Source organism: Catharus ustulatus, chromosome 15 (genome assembly GCF_009819885.2).
Source record: "Catharus ustulatus isolate bCatUst1 chromosome 15, bCatUst1.pri.v2, whole genome shotgun sequence".
In the NCBI taxonomy this organism is placed as follows: Eukaryota; Metazoa; Chordata; class Aves; order Passeriformes; family Turdidae; genus Catharus; species Catharus ustulatus.
The window spans coordinates 13,538,189-13,556,113 of NC_046235.1; the positions used below are offsets into that span (position 1 = coordinate 13,538,189).

At 46.5% G+C, this 17,925-nt stretch overlaps 1 protein-coding gene across 4 annotated transcripts in view; it reads left to right on the top strand.

Moving 5' to 3' along the window:
- Window positions 1–17,925, top strand: part of GRIA1 (glutamate ionotropic receptor AMPA type subunit 1) — a 122,391-nt gene that overhangs the window by 43,762 nt on the left and 60,704 nt on the right. For all 4 annotated transcript variants that reach the window (XM_033073072.2, XM_033073073.2, XM_033073071.2 and 1 more), the window contains exons 3-4: window positions 13,475–13,714; window positions 15,132–15,316. In XM_033073072.2, coding sequence (XP_032928963.1) covers window positions 13,475–13,714; window positions 15,132–15,316 — 425 coding nt within the window. The remainder of the gene's footprint in view (window positions 1–13,474; window positions 13,715–15,131; window positions 15,317–17,925) is intronic.

Genomic DNA, 17,925 nt, shown 5'->3' on the forward strand with positions numbered 1-17,925 from the left:
CTTTCTTAAAGGTGTTCTGTTTTGCAACAAAAGCTATTACAGTGTGATGCAGGGATAGGACAAGTTTTGTGGCAAAGGTGGCCAACTTCTCCTACATTTTCATTTAACTGAGACCCATAGTCCATGCTGCACCCAGCTGGCAGAGCCAACAGGAATAATAACTCCCCTTCTCCCCACTGAGGAGGGGAGATGGGATAAACCTGAATTGAGGTCCACAGAGCTGCTGGTCCAGACCATCCCTGCCCCACAGGGAGAAATTTTCTTGGCCCAGAAACCAATGCCTGGCAGTAACTCTGCCCAAAAGCCACAGCTGGGCACCCGGTGCCATGCTGAACGTCAAGCCATTAGATTGGCCTTGTGCTTTTTGAGAGCTAATAAACCGTGAAATCACACAGAGACAGCCAAACAGAAGGCACTGGAGGGGGCATGGCTTTGTTCTGGGAAGGTCTCCAGTCCTTTGGTCAGGGGTCAGGTTGTCCTTCCCTGCAGCCCAGCGTGAATCCGCGGGGGCTGAGGCTGAGCTGTGCGAGGAATTGCGATGGGTTTAGTGCTAAAGCCAGTACACGAGTTCTGCTGCACGGTGCCCACTCAACAGCTGGCCACAAAATCCCGAGGCTGGCTGAGATGCCAAGTGTGTGTGTGCTGGGAGAGCAGCAGCACAGCCCTGCAGAGCTGCCTTGTCCTGCTGTCAGCACCTTCCTGCTCCAGGGAGTGCCCTGGGGAGCAGGCACCAGCCCCTGGGGAAGGGCTGGCACTGCTGAAATGTCACCACTCTGCAGGGAAAGTGCTGCCATGGGGCTGTTCTACATCGTCTGACACAGAGGGGTCCGTGTGAGGGCACCCCAAAGTGTCTGTGTGTCCTTGCACAGCTGCTGCCTCAGCCATGCAGGACACACTGCCGGGCTGCAGGCAGGGAGGTCTGGAAAAACCCATCTTAGCTAAAACTTGTCAGCATCAAGGAGGGAAAAAACGTTCCTTTTTCCATTCAGAGAGAGGAGAAACAGTGACCCACAGGTTGATGCCCATTTTCCTCCCCCACCTGCCAGAAAAAGGCATCTGACCCTTGGATCTCTGAATGCACCTGCACTCAACCCCCCTTCACACTCTCTTTCATCTTTGTTTTTCTCTTTCAAAGCTCCAATTGATTTTGAAATTAAAATGGCTGTTCTCCCATCAATGAACCTCAAACTTGCATCTCCTTTCCCCTGTTCCTTTCTCCCATCCAGCTTTCCCAACTCCTTGGACTTCTGTTACTTCCCATCCATTTGCTTTGAAGGATTTTTCCAACAAGGATGTCAAGAAAAGTTTCTCAAGGGTCTTTTATCACAAATTCCTTTTGGTTTCATGCCTGAGGATGCTTCTGAGGAGGACCTGGTGACCTGTGCTCAAGCAGACGTGAAGCAAGCACATTTTACCAGTGAGTCACAGCTGAGTGCACCCACAGATCAGGTCCTGGATCCCTGCAGCCTCCTGCAGGAAACATGATGTGTTCCCAGCTGGCAAAGCTAAACCATAGTTAGATAGACCCAGTGTAATTCTGCTGGCCTCGATGTAGTTACCAGGGAAACTATAATGTAGACACCTTTTCTACACTGAAATAAAGGTTTTCTTAGCTGTCTTACTTATATTGCACAGTCTAATATTTGTAACCAGGCAGAAAGCTGATGCTTTTCTCAACTCTCATTACATGAGATGTTCAAGAAAGGAGTTTGCAGGAGGATGCAGGTGGATTATAGGCATGGATTTACAGCTCCACCATCAGGGTGGTGCAAGGTGCACATGGACCTTCTGTCAACCAAACCTGCACATGGCACCCCAGTTCTTCCACTGCTCCTCAGAAAAGCATCTTCCCTCAGCAGTGCACTGGTAAAAGTTGTCACAGCAGAGAAGTTTTCAGTATACATTAGCAAAAGCCAAATTTTCAGAGGCTGAATGCACCATATGGCTTCCTTACACACCCAAATCACCTAAAGATCATCCCAACATCTCCTCTTTAAAGAAACACTCAGTAATTTATACTCAGCAGCCAACTCAGTAATTTAAGTAAGTTTTAGAAATGCCACCAAGGCTCTCAGCTGACACTGCTCTACTGTCAGAACTAGCAGTGCAGAGGAATGATCACAACAAATTATTTGGAAATACAACTGCAGATGTTCACTGCCATGTTAAATACAGGCAGCCAGAAAGAATTTCTCTCACAGGGAAATGAATCTTTACTCTAGCAGGAGGGTCAAGAGCTCAGAGTGAAGGCTACACTGCACACTCCTCTCTGCCACATTCAGCACTGAAAGTGGGTTGCAGTAGAGAGAAGAAAATCACAGCCCTCACAGGTTAGGTAGGACAGTCCCAGAGGTGTAAAATCACAGGTTTTATATTGCACCTCGGGCTTCCTGCAAACACCAAGAGAAAAAAAACTGTCCCAAGGGTGTTTCTTTTTACCTGTTCTTCCACACAAAGTTTTTTTTTTGGGTTCTCCCCACCAGTGGCAGCAGCTCTGCCCTGCCAACCTTCTCTTGCAGCTGGTAGTACCCCCTGGCTTTCCCCCAGAGGCTTCTGTAATAAATGATGCCCTAATGAGGTTAATTTTACCTTTAGCCACCCATGTGCTCACTTTACTGTGCAGTTAGAGTCCAGTATATGGTGTTGTTTCCCCAGTTTTCCTTGTGGGAAGCAAGTCCAACACCTGAAGTGTGAAGATTTCCATGGCTCAGCTGTCTTGCACAACTTTTGTTAAATCCAAGGAACGTTTCCACTCCTTGAAAAGCTGATTCTCCTGGTGCCTCTCTGTGCCAGACCTGCCTGCCCCTGGCTGGCAAGTGACCCTGGATTCATGAACATATGGATTTCATTCGAGGCATTTCTCTGTAATGCCAACAGAAGTGTTGAGCAACACCTGGTGAATAGGGGAAGAATCTCTAAAGCTTGTGAGGTGTGGTACAAATTAGCATCCCCCAGTCTGCTGCTGCTTTTCTGTCTAAATAATATTTACAGGTAAAGTTTCTGCTGAGAAGCAGCAGGGTTTTCTCACTAGCTGCCTAAATCATGTCACTGGCTTTGGTTTACACTGAGTGACTGCTGGAGGCAGAACCTGCATCCGTGTGTGCAGTGTCACTGCTCTGGAATGATGAACAACCCCCAGATTTGCAGCAATTCCCCTTCCTGGGCTCTGGTTGGCCTCCCTGCCATTTGCATTTCTGCAGAGTGTTTTACATGATCTCTCTTACTCTCTGCAGCTGACTAGAGAGTGTCTTTCTCCAGCAGCTTAAAAATTCTCCCAGAATAGAAATCAGTAGGGAAGGTGTTTGCTTGTAAGTAGGGACGTCAGGAAGGCATCTCAGTGTTCTCCTAATGTTAAGGATGCTCTAACATTCTTCTCCCTAAGCTACACATCCCATTTTCAGGTTATTTTCTCAGTACCCCAGCAGGATAACTGTCAGGCTCCTGGTGCCTTCACTGGCCCCTGTGCAGAGTTGATGATTTTTCATCTTTCATTAGCATAAATATTTACTGTGACATATCAAACTCTGCAAGTAAAACACACTGTTGAAAAGGCTTTCCCAAAGTTTTGCTTTGTATGTGATAGCCCCTGTCATTAACATTAAAGGGATTTGGTTGCCCAAAGGTCTTCCAGGAAAAAGATGTGTATGTAAGGTCATTTTGTATAACTGGTGATGTGCTTTGCAGCTTCTCCACATCTTGATCTTTTCCTCAGTCCTGTGAGTTTGCTGTGGGAGATGATGTTTGTGGGTCCAAGTGCAGATTCAGGAGAAGCCTGTAGCTGTAAAAGTCCATGCTGGTAAAATGACACAAATTTCACCTAAGATTTTTTTTTTTAATCTCAAATTCCCCTTTATTTGTGCTGAAGGTCTTGCTGGGTAGCCAGGATCATATTTGATGGTTTGGGTCACATTCCCAAGGGGGTTCCACAGGTTTGTGGGAGCAGTGGGACAGAGAATTGTTCTCTCAGTTCCTGCATCCCCACCATTCACATCACTCAGAGGGATGGATGTGCTCACCTCCCACGAGAGGGAACTGGCCTCTAGAGCTGCTTGCAGCCTTGGTTTAAGAATCTCCCCTTCACAGAAGCTCCATCTGGGCACCCTGGCTGGATGCACTTCATGTAAACTGTTTGTTCCACCACCCACAGCGAGCAGCTCGCACAGAAATTTCACCAGAGACCATAAAATTGCAAACCATAGGTCCAGATCTCACCATCTGTCACACTTCTGCCTCCCTGCTCCCCAGACAACACAGTCTCCCACTGGGTTTAAAAGATCTCAAGCTTAAACTTGTTTGTTTGGGATTTTCTGTGAAACCCGGTGCTCTGAGGCACTGTGGAAATCAAAATGTTGTAACTCTTATCATTTATTGCCCTCCCAATGCAGACAGGATTAAAGCTGTTCTAATGACAGGGAAGAAATGCTAATATTCCCCCTGACATTAAGTAGCCCTGAACAAAGCTATAAGCACAATGGATTGGAACATTAATGTGAAAAGGGAAAATAAAAACCCTACAAGACACGACTATAGCAAAGAGCCACCAAGGGAGGCACTTAAGCTGACAAAAACCAGCACTCTCAGATGTCAAAGGATCTTGTCATTCTGCACCAAACTCAGCCCTTGCTGAGATGTTGAATATGTTTCAAAACCATTGGTGCTTTCACAGACCTCAGGTGAACGCAGTGTGCAGCCAGGTAGCACAAAAGGGTTGTGCTCTGGAGCTTAATCCTGGTGTGCTGGGAATAGTTTGCTGGGTTTGTGCCTTTCTCTCCTCTTCCCAGAAAACTAATGGCTCCAGTGAGTGCAGAAGAGGTGGCACTTCTGGGGCAGCAATAGCACATGTAGGCTTTGGAGCATCTGCTTTGCTAACTCAGCAGATACCTGTAATGTAGCCCTGAAAGTGGATAGAAAATGTGAGTGTTTATAAAAAATGTGTCATCTGGGTTTAGGTACTGCTTGCCACTTCAGTGATGCCCTGTCCTGTGTGTGAGAGGTTCTGTTTGAAGGAGTTTGTCCTTGGTAAGTATAAAGTTCTGCAGACAGTTTCAGACAGACCCTTACAAAATCTCCACCAGAACCTGAGGCTTGCACTGAAGACAGTCTGAGGCTTTAATGTCTATGAACCAATAAAACTTAATAAGGAAAGAAAAGAAGCTACTGAAGACAAAATGTATTTCATCTGCAGCAAGACCTTCCCTATGTGACACACTTGCTTTTTGTCACTGCTTATCTTCTCTCCTCCCACTCCTCAGTCCCCTCTTTTTACTGTTTCAATAATTCAGCACTCACAGCCCAGAATTAAGTGTTGTGTTGGACTCAGAGGTGTGCTGTGTACTGTGTTAACGTGCTGGGGGTTTGGTGCTCTGTTCTTTCCCTCTGTTGTTTGTTCATGCTTCCCAGCAGAATCTACACCATGATCCTGGACTTAGTTTTCCTTGTACAGCACTGTCTCCAGAAGGACCAGTATGACACAAAAGGCCATCTTATTAAAAGCAGAAGGAAAATTGGTTCAATCCTCATTCCTCATCTCCTTTTACAATGTTGCTGTCGCTTTTCCATTTGTAGTAATCTTGCTTTAATATTTATGTCTTGCCTCAGACAGAGAGTTCAATGAGGACAAATTATGAGTTTTCAATTTCATTGTGGAAGGTTAGATGAGAGCAGGGATCTCCTGGGTCTGTGGGTCCCATAGGAACATCCATCTGCAGCAGGGGCCCTATGAGGGATCATTCCTTCCCTCTAGAGTGGCTGCAGGGGAGCTCGAGGTGAGGGTTGAGGGTCAGGAAAGTTTCAGCTGCTTTTGCAGAGCTCCTGCTGCTCCAAGGGAAACCAGCACAGCAGAACTTCTGCTGGGTTCTTTCTGGACACAGCAAAAAGCCAGACTGCCCAGCACACCTGATGACAGTGTCAGACAGGCACATCTTTAAGGTCCCTTCCAAGCCAAACCATTCTATGATTGTAAGAATTTCAAAGGCAAAATGTGCTGCAAAAGGCTCTCAGAAGACTGTATCCCAAATGGGTTTGCTAGCTGTGCCCCAGAAAGGAGCCAGACCAGCATGGAGCAAAGCACTCCCATTCAAACAATGAGACAAGGTGGAAAGGTCAGATATTTTATCAGAGCTGAAAAGTGCAGAGTTTTTTCCGGGCACCAGAGCCCTTCTGCACATCTTTTTTGTTTTTAAGTTATGAGAGCTGGGAGTGCTGTGGAAAAGCTGTGGCTCTGGTATGGGACACTGGAGGGATGAAGGCAGTAGTCAACAAGAGCCTTACACAGCTTGAGAGCATGGCATCAGTGCCTCCAGCTCAGAAAGGGGTCTTATTTTGGGTCTGCATGAGCACAGTGCAAAAGTCAGCCTCTGACCAAAGGGACTGGAACAGATGGGCTCAGAGAAAAGCAGTTGCTTCACAAGCAAAGTTCCAAACAATGATTAAATAACAAACCTGACACAGAGATGGCAATGGAGTTGTTTCTCCTTACACATAATCTCATCTGTTAACCACAGGACCCTCATTAGCCAAACTGCCCCTATTAGAATAATAATGTAATTCCAACCACAGAAGCAATGTGACCCTCTTAAGGATGCTTCTGATTTCAGTGTCTTCCTCATAGGGGATTTGCATTTAATTCCTATTAAAAGTGCTTAGAAATAGCTTGTGTTGACTGTAAACTCTTCAGTATATTTAATTCTTGGTTATATATGACTCAACAAAGTATCAGCAGTCCCAAAGCAAAAATACTTTCAAAAACAAATAAAGCAAGCAAGTAGAATCTTGACAAATGTTACCATTTTCCTTCTTTCCTTATTTCAACTAGTTCAGTGACCTCATTAAGACCTTTGATATGTGGATTTTTTTCCTTGTGTTTTGTAGTCACGCTGGATAAGAACTGCATTAAAAGTAGAAAAATAAAAGGAGGTTTCAAGATTTGAAGTACAGAAGTGGAAGAGTGAGGACCTTCAACTTGTCCCTTAGAGAGATTAAAGTCAACTGCCCATCACTGTATCTCCCACCACCCTGATTTTAATTCAGAAGTTCACTTAAATGACTGAGAGTCCATGCTGTAAATTTTTGGTGACCAAACCAACACGCTCTTTCTGTTTCCTAAAACTCAGTGGCATGTGAGAGAGATCCAGTTTGATCTCACAGGAAACATGCTTGTCAGCCAGGCAAACTAAGACCTATTTGCTAGGCAGGCAAACTTAACTGAAAAAACTGAAGCTATCAGCATGTGCACTTACGAGCAGCTCTTCAGTCACAGCTTATTGTTTAAATATGAGGCAAGGAAAGCAGATCTTTATGTAAAAATCAACGCTACTTTCCAGCTTCCAGGATCATTAGAGCAGCAGTGCAGGGAAATGATGGAGGGGAGCACTCTTCTGTGCCTTTTACACATTTGAAAGAAAAACATGCATTTCTTGTGATAGCACATCAGCCTGGTATGCAGTTGATCAAATATGTAGGACATATCTGCTGTCAGCTAAATACATGAGTGGAACAATGGGGGAGTGTAGAATCTGTTTGGCTTTCCCCTGCTCCAGAAATCTGTGGGAACATGCTGTCGTTGGGATGTGCTCTGGCACCTCCGCCGCGCTGGAGAGCTGTGAGGACAAACATTCGGGAGGAAAGCTGAGCTGAGCCTCGCTGCAGCAGACACCAGAGCTCCTTCCCTGGAACCCCACCAGCTTTGCCAGCCTGATGTCACGTTCTCCATCGCCGTGCGAGGGTCGCCTCCAGGCAGGGCATGCTGAGAATTACAGTAATTTCACGATTATAAGCCACACCTGATTATAAGCTGCACATCTGAGTGTTGGCAACTTTTTGTTCTTTGTCCATTTAAAAGCTGCACCGGGTTGTAAGCCGCGCTTTCGTTCGCAGCGAGGATCCGCGTGCAACTTTCACAAAGTTGCCAATTAGTAACAGAATCGCGGGTCGCGGGGTTTACTGGCTCGGCTTGGGGCCGTGCAGGCTCAGCTCGGCTCAGGGTTGCTGTGGGATCGCACTTCCGGGTTGGCAAATTTCTGAACTTTGTTCATATATTGGCCACTCCTGAGTATAAGCCGCACTTCCAGGTTCGGACCAAAATTTTAGTCAAAATGATGCGGCTTATAATCGTAAAATCGTGAAAATTATTATATGAAATAATTATATATGAAACTATTATAATCATGTGTGTCTCCTCCCTCCTCCTTCCCACATGTGCACACACACACCCCAAGTGAGCAAAGGGAAACGTGGGAGCTGCTGCTTGACACCACTGTTCTCAAAGAGTTTGTTCTGCTGCAAGTGAGGGTGTTGGTTCTGTGTCCCAGGAGGTTTGGGCACATGAAGATGGTATTGGGGCTGCAGGCGTTGCAGAGCTCATCTTTAAGGATAACTGGCATCACTGGGGTCACTGTTTTATTACCCTCAAAGTCTGGCTACGCTTATCTTGCAATTTTTAAAAGGCGCTTTTTCATTTTCGTGTGTGCTGGGTTGAGTGGTTTCAAAGATTTCTTCTTATTTTGGAATAAGATATATTAAGATATATAAGACATAGAAATAATAATTTTGGCATATTTTCTCTATTTTTTTTTTGTTGTTTGGGCTGTGGGGAATAATTTGGTCACATGTGCAGCTCAGCATTGTAGGAACAGCTTTCCTGGAGAAGATGCTGTGTTTTCTCTCCTAGATGCCATGACATTCTCCAGGGTCAGGATGGTCTCTGAGATGTGGCAGGAACCATCTGGGGTGTCTGTCCCCTCTTGCCAGTGAGAACATGAGTCATTTGTGAGGAACATCTGGGGATATTTAGTTTAATCAGGTTTTTACCACTCTTGTGGCTTTGGGTATTAGCACTGTCTCTGCTACTTCTGTTCTCTGACAGAGGCACAAGCAGCAGCTGAATCTCCTAAGAGTCAACTAAGCCATATTATTGGCTCCCTCCAGGGGTAGCTGGGGGAAACTTAATAGTCCATGAGATACAACAAGTCAGTAGAAATGATCTAATGTCCCTTTCTAGTCTTAAACTCAGTGAAATGGTAAAAATTCTGCTTCTAAAGGGACGGCAGATGAGCAGTTGCCAGGATCTCCTACTAGGCTTCCTCCCCAGCTGTGTCCCTGGAGAGCAGTTCCCTTTTTGCAGTCTTGTTTGCAGATTCTCAGCAGAATGCACAGTTTTCACTGCTGGAGACCAAATCCTCATTTCCATCCTTCTGTGCAGCCCATTTGCCTTTCCTGCTGCCTCAAATCCTAAAACTATTTCAACCCCTCTTCATGGTGATGGTTTCTGAGAGAAACTTTTTGGGTTATCTTCTTTAACAAAAACCTAAAAGAGATACCTGTTTTATCTGACATTTATCTTTCACCCACAACACAGATCAGGTCAAACACCTGCTTACAAAATGCCTCTCACTCTCCTAATTCAGAAATCAATCTTGTTCATTTACTTCCTCTGGTTAAGAGCTGCAGCCAAAAAAAATTCTACCATGTATTTTTTCAGACTGAAAACACCTCTTTTGCTTTCCTCTTCCACAGAGAAAATGTGCAATTTAAAGTTGTGAGTGTTGATGTGTTTACTGATGTATTTTTCTTTTTCTTGGAAGCATCTGCAAAGGTGGCCAGAGCTGCCTCTCTTCAACTCCCAAATAAATGTCCTCTCCTCTGTGTGCTTTCAGTAAAATCAGTGTTTCTCTCTGATGTACATCTTTACCTTGAACATTTCCATATGAAAAGAGAACTTTTGAGAAACACTGCAGGACTAGAGGTCCTAGAGCCTGTGGATTCCAAGAATGAGTGAATCACACAGATGCCTTTTTCCTCATCTGAATTCAAGGACACATCAGCACCCTGATGACTACCACACCACAGGTGGAGAGGGGCAGCCTCCCCTGCTTGTTCCACCACATCAGCCACTTTTTAACGAACTTACAAACTATTTTGATTTTAGCTGAAGGCTGGAAAAGCTTTTGGAGCAGTCAGTGTGCTCTTGCCTGCCCTGACTGCAGCAGGCACTCTGCAGAGGTGTGTCCAGAGAGCAGGGTTGTCTCTTCAGCAGAATCAGGTGAAAATCCTGTTAATGCCACTGCTTTTACCTAATTTTCCTTGTTGAACAACACTAGAGATCTCAGGGAGAAATCCTTACCTGGAGGAGGAGGGATGTGGGGTGTCCATGGAGCCTGGTGCAGCACACCCTGGGAATGCCTCAGCCACAAATCCCAGACTGACAATTAAACAAGACTGATCAGGGAGAGCACTGTAGTAGTTGCCACGGTTATCAATCATTATGGACTATATTTTCTGACACCTGGTTTAGAGGGAAACTCTTCTGTAAAAATTACAAATTCAATGTAAGACACAAGCACAGGTACAGCCCAGAACTGATATTTTCTGTCCTTTCCCACCCTGCAGCCCAGAGGGCACAAACAGCACATGCAAACAGCCACAGATGTCTGCATTTGCATCCAGGCAAACCCTCCTCACTCATGCTCACATCCTGGGATAGGCAAACATTTATGCTGTTGGATTTCACCCAGATTCCTGCCTGCAGGAACGAGCTGGAGGTAGAACTGTCCAAACTCAGCTGCTGGAGCTGACTGCAGCTCTCTGCCCGAAAAGCTGGGCTGGGGCCAGCCAGCTGCTCACAGCCAGCAAAGGGTGATGTTGTCACCAGCCAAGTGACCAGAGATCAACTTCTCAGACCTCCCATTCCAGGACAATCTTCATCCTTTTTACGTTTCTTAATCTATTTAGAAATCCATCAGTCAGAGGCTAGTGACTGCTCATCACTACAAAAACAAAGAAACCTTAAAATATTTACTTCCTCTACTTAAGGTTTACAATTCTTAGTAGTAGATTATTAGGAAGTTGCAGAGCAATCAAATGAGAACAGAATAATTAACAAATTTGTTTCATAAAACGATTGAAGGAAATGTGAAGAAGTTCCAGCAATCTCTTAGCATATTAAATAACAAGCAAGTAAATTCTTTTTAGTTTTGCTATGTAAATTCATTTGGAGCATCTGTAATTTAAAATAGCCCTGAGATTTACATAATTTTGCAGCCACTGCTTTTACTTTATGCCAAGTTCAGTCCCAAAAAGGTGGCTAGAGCTCTCAGTCTCCATTTTTTCACATTAACTGACAGAAGAGTTTCTTTGTTTTTCTTTGGGAGATAACTCTTGGCAAGCTTCTTCTTTATTTTTTTTTCCCAAATTATCTGCCTTGTCCACAGCCCCTCTTATCCTGCAAGTACAGAGCAAGTGAGGGTTCTTTCCAAACTTACTAATGATAAAGAGTGTTCACTCTCCCAGTTGTCTTTGGTACAATCTGTTTCAAATGCTGGCACTGATGATGTCTCAGAACAGTGTAGGAGGGAATCCTGAGCATGACTGAGCCACAGAGTTAAAAAAATAAAACATGAGAAATGATAGATTCCTTTTGAATAGAAAAGAAAATCCAAGGAAGCCATGCCTTGTCTAAAACAAACCAAGCCAGCTAAGTTTATTGTCTGGCTTGTTAATTGTAGTGGATTGTTCAGCTGTCCTGAAAATGTCTCTTTAATCATTCAGTGAGGCTGAAGCCTGGGTCTCTGGAGATCACGTTCTGATCTCTCACATATGGCACCTCGCACCGTTCATTAGACCCACTCCTCCAGTCACATGGAAACGATGCTCAGACTATTTCCATCTGTATCTGCTGCTTTTCTTCCTGAATGTGTCAGTCTCATGATGAGGGCACTGACTCCAGCTGATACAGACACAATTGCTGATTGCAAAGAGAGGCACTGCTGTGAAAATAAAGAGAACAGGGGGTTATTTCCGTCTCGGTTTGGGCTTTCTGAGGCATCCCTGCCCTGCAGAACAGCAAATTCCCTTGTGGGAGGAAGATGCTGAGATCACAGGTGCTAATCAGTGAGAAGAGGATGAGTGACCCTGTGAGCAAACTGCGGGACTGGGATGCCCAAAAACCGGGCTCAGCTCCAAGACAAAAGAAAAAATTTCTTCAGTTTTATGGGATTCCATTCTCAGCTCTCAGCAGCACCACAAAGCCTGGCTGCTCCATTTCAGGGGTGAGATGGGAGCAGGGACTTGCTTTGCAGAGTGGGAAGTAGCATTCCTTGCTCTTCCCTCTGAATGTTTGGTGCTGGCAGAAGCAAAGTGAGGAGCAAGGATTTTCCAGGATGGCTGTAAGCCAGCCAGGAGTGCCTTTGGGTCCCTGCTGCAGGGACAGAGCTCACATGGAGCCCAGCTAAGGATGCAAGAAGCTCATGTTTGGGAGTCTGTCTCCAGCCACACGTGCAGGAGGTTTGGTACTGGCAGAAATCAGGTCAGGGGGTTCTGAGCAGTGCAGAGGGACCCCAGGATGTCACAGTGTCACATCCAGCTCCTCTGCCTGTACCCACGCTGGGAGAGCAGGCAAGTGATGTGTGAAGTGTTGAGTCAGTACAAATGTCACAGCCAAAGGTCCTCAGAGTCAGAGTGACAGGAGGAGGAGACACTCGTGCCAAGAGTTCTGACACAGCAGTGCTGTCACTGCCACCACCCCCAGACTGGAGATTTATTGACACTAACTTGGGATGTGCCATAAACAGGGATGATATTAAATGAGCCTGACTGTCTCAGGGGCTGTTTTACAACCCAAAGTGTGAACTCTGTCTCACTGAGATCCTGAGGCCTTTTCCCAGCAGCTCCCACCATCTCATTAAGTGCTCTCCAGAGAAGGGTCCAGCCCTCCCTGCACTGCTCAGGGGCTGAGCACAGACAGACAGACAGACAGACAGACAGCACCTGGAGGGAACCCAGCGAGCCCTCCTGATGGACACTCCCAGGACATTGCAGACACCTCACCGGGCTCACAGCTCTGTCTCTATGGCTTTGTGAGGAAACCAGGAGCTGCCAAAACTGTGCTCCCAACACCAACGCCCTCCTGGTGTCACAGGCTCTGACTCAGTGCCAGCAGCTCGTGCCCCAGGACAGATCCCCCTGGAGCTGTGCTGTGGCTGTGCTAAACCTTGGTGAACCTTTGCTGAGATGCTCTCTCAGTGGTTTCCTCAGCTCCTGAGGTCAAACACATGGCTTCCCTCTGGAGCTGTTGGCCACAAAGGGCTGTGCTGCTGTGCAAAGGCTTTCCTTCTGCCCCGTGAATGCATCCAGGGCTGCAGCAGCCTCTTTCTGCTGAGGGGTTCCCATGTTCAGATAACCCATTTTACCCCAGAAGCAGCAAAATCTTCAGCAGAGTCCTGGAGACCCTAATTTCATTCTTTGGAGTAATTTCTTCCTATCAGAAGTAAATCAGGTCTGCGGATGGCAAGGGCAGGGCACTCCATGGCCACAAGCCCTGTTCTTCACAGGTTGTCTCCACCAACCCACCCACCTGGGGGGAAATGATGTAGCCCAGAGAGACCCTGCAGTTTATCTTAGGAAAAGCTTGACTTGGGTGACATTGCTGAGAAACCTCCTTGATTTCCTGCCCTCACCCCCTTTCCCTCTGCTCCCGCAGTCTGCTCCCAGTTCTCCAAGGGCGTCTATGCCATCTTTGGCTTTTACGAGCGGAGGACAGTCAACATGCTCACGTCTTTCTGCGGGGCCCTCCACGTGTGCTTCATCACCCCGAGCTTCCCCGTGGACACCTCCAACCAGTTCGTGCTGCAGCTGCGCCCCGAGCTGCAGGATGCCCTCATCAGCGTCATCGAGCACTACAGCTGGCAGAAATTCGTGTACATCTACGATGCTGACCGGGGTGAGTCACAGCCCTGTCACCAGCCACTGAAACACTGTGTCTAGAAGGAGTTTTACCTCCAAAGGTTGTGGGTACTGGGTCAACCTGTGCCTTCTTTCTTTGTTTTTCTTCTAATATCCCTTTCTGCTGAAGGTGAGCTTTGATCTAAATGAAGCATCAGCCTGACCCCTGAAGTGTGTGTGTGTGTGTGTGTGTGTGTGTGTGTGTGTGTGTGTGTATATCTGTGAATGTGTGTCTGTGTGTTTGTGTGCTCATGGGGTCAGATCTGAGCCTCACCAACATGAGGGAAATGCTTCACATGCAAATGGTTTGGAACTTGAAATGGGAAAATTATTTCTATACAATAGATCCCATATTGAACTGGTCTGTCAAACTCAAGGCCACTGATTCCCAAATTTATAGAGATGAACACTTGCTCAGGTCTCACCTAAGCTCACAGCAAGGTGTGAAATGTGTTCTTCTGGCAGGCAGCTTGGAAATCTCCAAATTCCCCATGTTGGTGTATGTCAGTTTTCCACATAAAAAAATAAAAACCTTTGTGGGATAATGGAAGATATTACCTAACTTTCTAAGCCCCAAACAGGGCTAGAGAGCTCGTTGCTCCATGATGCAGTTTTCCCAGCTCTCAGATGCCTTTAGAGCTCCAGGCTTGGAGGCTGCAAGCAAAGCAGATTGTGGAGGATAGGGCAGAGGAAAGGTGATTCACATCTCTGTCCTGGTAGTTACAATTATCTTTGAAAGGACAGGACGGGCTTTAGAGACAAGGAGAAGATATGAAAGCATCCCATCTGCTTTCTGTTGTCATGAGGCATGGGCACACTGGATATTCCAAAAGTACAGGGTTGTTTAGGGGTGTCCAAAACTATTCCAGAGAATTGCTATGGGCATCTCCTCTGGAAGGCTGTGCAGGTAATTTAGGCAGCATAATTCTAAAAGTAATGGTCTCCAGATGAGATGCTACCAGGAGAGAAGGATGCTGAGTGTGACAGTGTGCTGTGATTGCTGAGGGTGTCCCTAACCCTAGGAGCACACAACCTAAGCAGATCAGAGATGAGAAGGAAACTATAGCTGAGAGAAATCAAGTTATTTGGGTAGTGACAGACAGACAGACAGACAGGAATTAGAGCTCTTATCTGTATCCCACAGCAGGGCCTGATCAACGAGGCTGATCTGCTGAGTACAAGGGAAAATTAGTCCTGGAGTCATCTGAGCTAGGACAGAAAAAGCAGGAGTCATTAATTCCAGCCCAGCTGAGTTTGGGTGAGATGTAGACTATTAGCTGCTCTCTGTAACTCTGCTGCACTCTCGTGACTCTGTCTCCAGCCTGGCTCGAGGCAGCCACACAGGCTGTCAGGAGGATGGAAAGATGCCATTGCACAGCTAAAACCTGGCTCTCCCCCTTCTCTTCCCACCCTAGGGTTGTCAGTCCTGCAGAAAGTGCTGGACACTGCAGCTGAGAAGAACTGGCAGGTGACAGCTGTCAACATCCTGACAACAACAGAGGAGGGCTACCGAGTGCTCTTCCAGGAGCTGGAGAAGAAGAAGGAAAGGCTGGTGGTGGTGGACTGCGAATCTGAGAGGCTGAGCATCATCCTCAACAAGGTTGTGCTGGTGTGGGCCTGCTGGGAGGGTCTTGCACACAGGCTGGGAAGGGTTGTTTCTCCCCATTCTTGCCTGGTGCTTGTCTCCTTGTGGCTCTCTCTGGAACTGGGGTGTGTGCCCTGCAGCTGCTGGCCCTGCAGGTATTTCTCTGCTGTGCTATTGTGGAAACAGTAAAGCTGCAGGAATGGCACAAGCTCTCATGAATTGATGCTGAGTGAGCTCCACTGCTCCGTGTTTCCTCCTTGTTTGACTCTTGTGCTGAGCCCTTTACACCCCCTTGCTCCCCAATGGGTGTGCTTTGTGCTAATTCCTCCAAGCAGTGTGCACAAGATGTGGCACCTCCTGATGCTGCTGAGTCTTTCTCCAGTTTTTGAGTTAAGGTGTGAATTGGCACTGTCAGATTCCTCCAGCCTCCATGTGCTGCACCAAATTCCCACACCTGTGCCAGCAGGACAGAAGGACTGTGGTGTATCTGTCCTAAATATGGATTTCTGTGGACAGGAGAAAAATGCAAGCCCAGGGGCGGGTTGAGTCCACACTTCAGCCACAAGATTTTTCTGTCTCACACCTACAGCCAAATCCTTCCCCTCCACTGGAAGAGTTTGGAAAGGGCCCTGCAATTTCCACTGCTTTACTCCTCATAATCAGCTCACTCTAACCCCGTGCTGCACAGGTACCTGTCATCTCACACTTGAGCTCTCCCTGTCTGGGACAGGGACTGACATTTCACCAGATGCACAGCTCAGTGACGAGCACAGTCCATCCTTGCTGGATGTCTCTGGGTGCTCCTCTGTCACGTGTAATAGCAGAGCAGAGAGCAGGTTGTAACCTCAAAGCAAAGGTCACATTCATGAAAGAGAAAACAGCTTATTCCAGAGGGTAAAACCTTCTCTCTGGCAATGGAGCAGCTGCAGTTGAACAAAATTTTGGGCAAGACTTAGGCAGTGAATTTGGCTTTTCTTTAGAGTATATCAAATTTCTAGGATTAATAGTGTCAGGTTTTTAAGCCTGGTTAGGCTCACAGAATGTTAAGTTTTATAGTCAAGTATTATCTAGTCTTCTTGATACGAGCAGGAAAATAAGTCTTTCTTCCAAATTTCTTCACATAACTGGAGCAAGAGTTAAACCTAGGTATAGGAAAAGCTATTCATACACTAAAGAACACTAAAAATCCAGACACTGTGATTATTTGTTTTGCAATGCTATAAAAAAATTAGTTCCCAGGGAGAAGAGGTACAAAGCTGTGTTTTACTACAAAAATTACAGAGCAATTCCAGCAGACATCTGTGCCTGGCAGGTAACAGTCCTGTGAGGGATAGGGCTATGAGCAACTTTTTCAGACCTGTGCAGTCCATTTTCACCCTTTTTTACATTCTTGTTCCAAGTCCATTAGGATTTCTGAGAGCAGAGGTAGTTATCCCAGTGTGAGAAAGTGATGCCAGGATTTTCATGGTGTACAGATGACTGGAGGGATTCAAAGACAGTGTTCAGCTCGTTATCACGTGGAATTCAGCTGGGACTGTAACTTGGGCTGCTGGCTGCTCTCTCAGCTCACCACACTGAGGGAATGTCTCTGTGGGAATGTCACTGTGCTGTTTGCCCTGTCCCTCTGACTGGCTGAGGGATTCCAAGAGCTGCCCCAGCCTCTTGGGACATTTCAATGCATTTACCTTCTTCCCTGACAAGCCTGTCTCTGTCTCTTGGTGGCTGTGCGTTTGTGATTTGTGCTCCATGGTGAGCAGGAGAGCTGGGGATGGCTGTGCCCCTTACACCCACACTGCTGCTTTTCATTTTTCCTTTGTACACAAAATACAAACAGCACCAGTGACTCCAGCAAGGCAGCCCTGACACTCCAGTGACGCAGCTGTGGAGGAGCCAGAGCTCTGTGTGTTAAAAATCACCTGTTTTCTCTCTGGGATATTTCTCTGTGTCGTGTCTCAAGGGTTTGATTTATCTTTGCCAAGGTGTCTGTCATTTGTGAGCCAGGCCTTGGATCAGGGCAGGTTGCCGTGGGGTTGTGCTGTGTAGCCTTAATGGGATAAGTACTCGGTGGGTTGTGTTCCATCAAAGCCCTCTATTGTTTCTTCCTTGTCGCTCATTAAAATGAGTAACTGGAATTTCTCCTCTGCCAGTGTTTCACTCTGAGAGGATTTCTCTCTAATAGATGTCAAACTTGCCCATTAAGAAGTGGGTAATGAAACCTAGGTGGCCCAAGTGAGCAATCAGCATGCAGCCCAGCACAGCCTCTCACCACAGCCAGGAGGAGTGATAAATGCTATTATAACCTCAGCTTGCTACTGCTGTCCGGACACATTAGGACTGAGCAAGCATTTTAAAATAAATTAAGATCACAAATAACTGTGTAAAACACAGGAAACGAGCTTCATAATTCAGGAGGATGGGCTGTAAGATGAACAGCTCAGGGAGAGCTGGATGGCAGCCCTCTCTGGTTCATCAGCTCTGACACCTCATAAAATAACAAAGGAGAGCTGGGGCCGAAGGAGCCAATGCCAGCTATTGTTGACACTGGAGAAAAGGGGAATTGGATCATAATTCTTAGACATCCCAGTGCACCAGAGATTCTCCTTGCTCCTACAAGGTCTGGGACT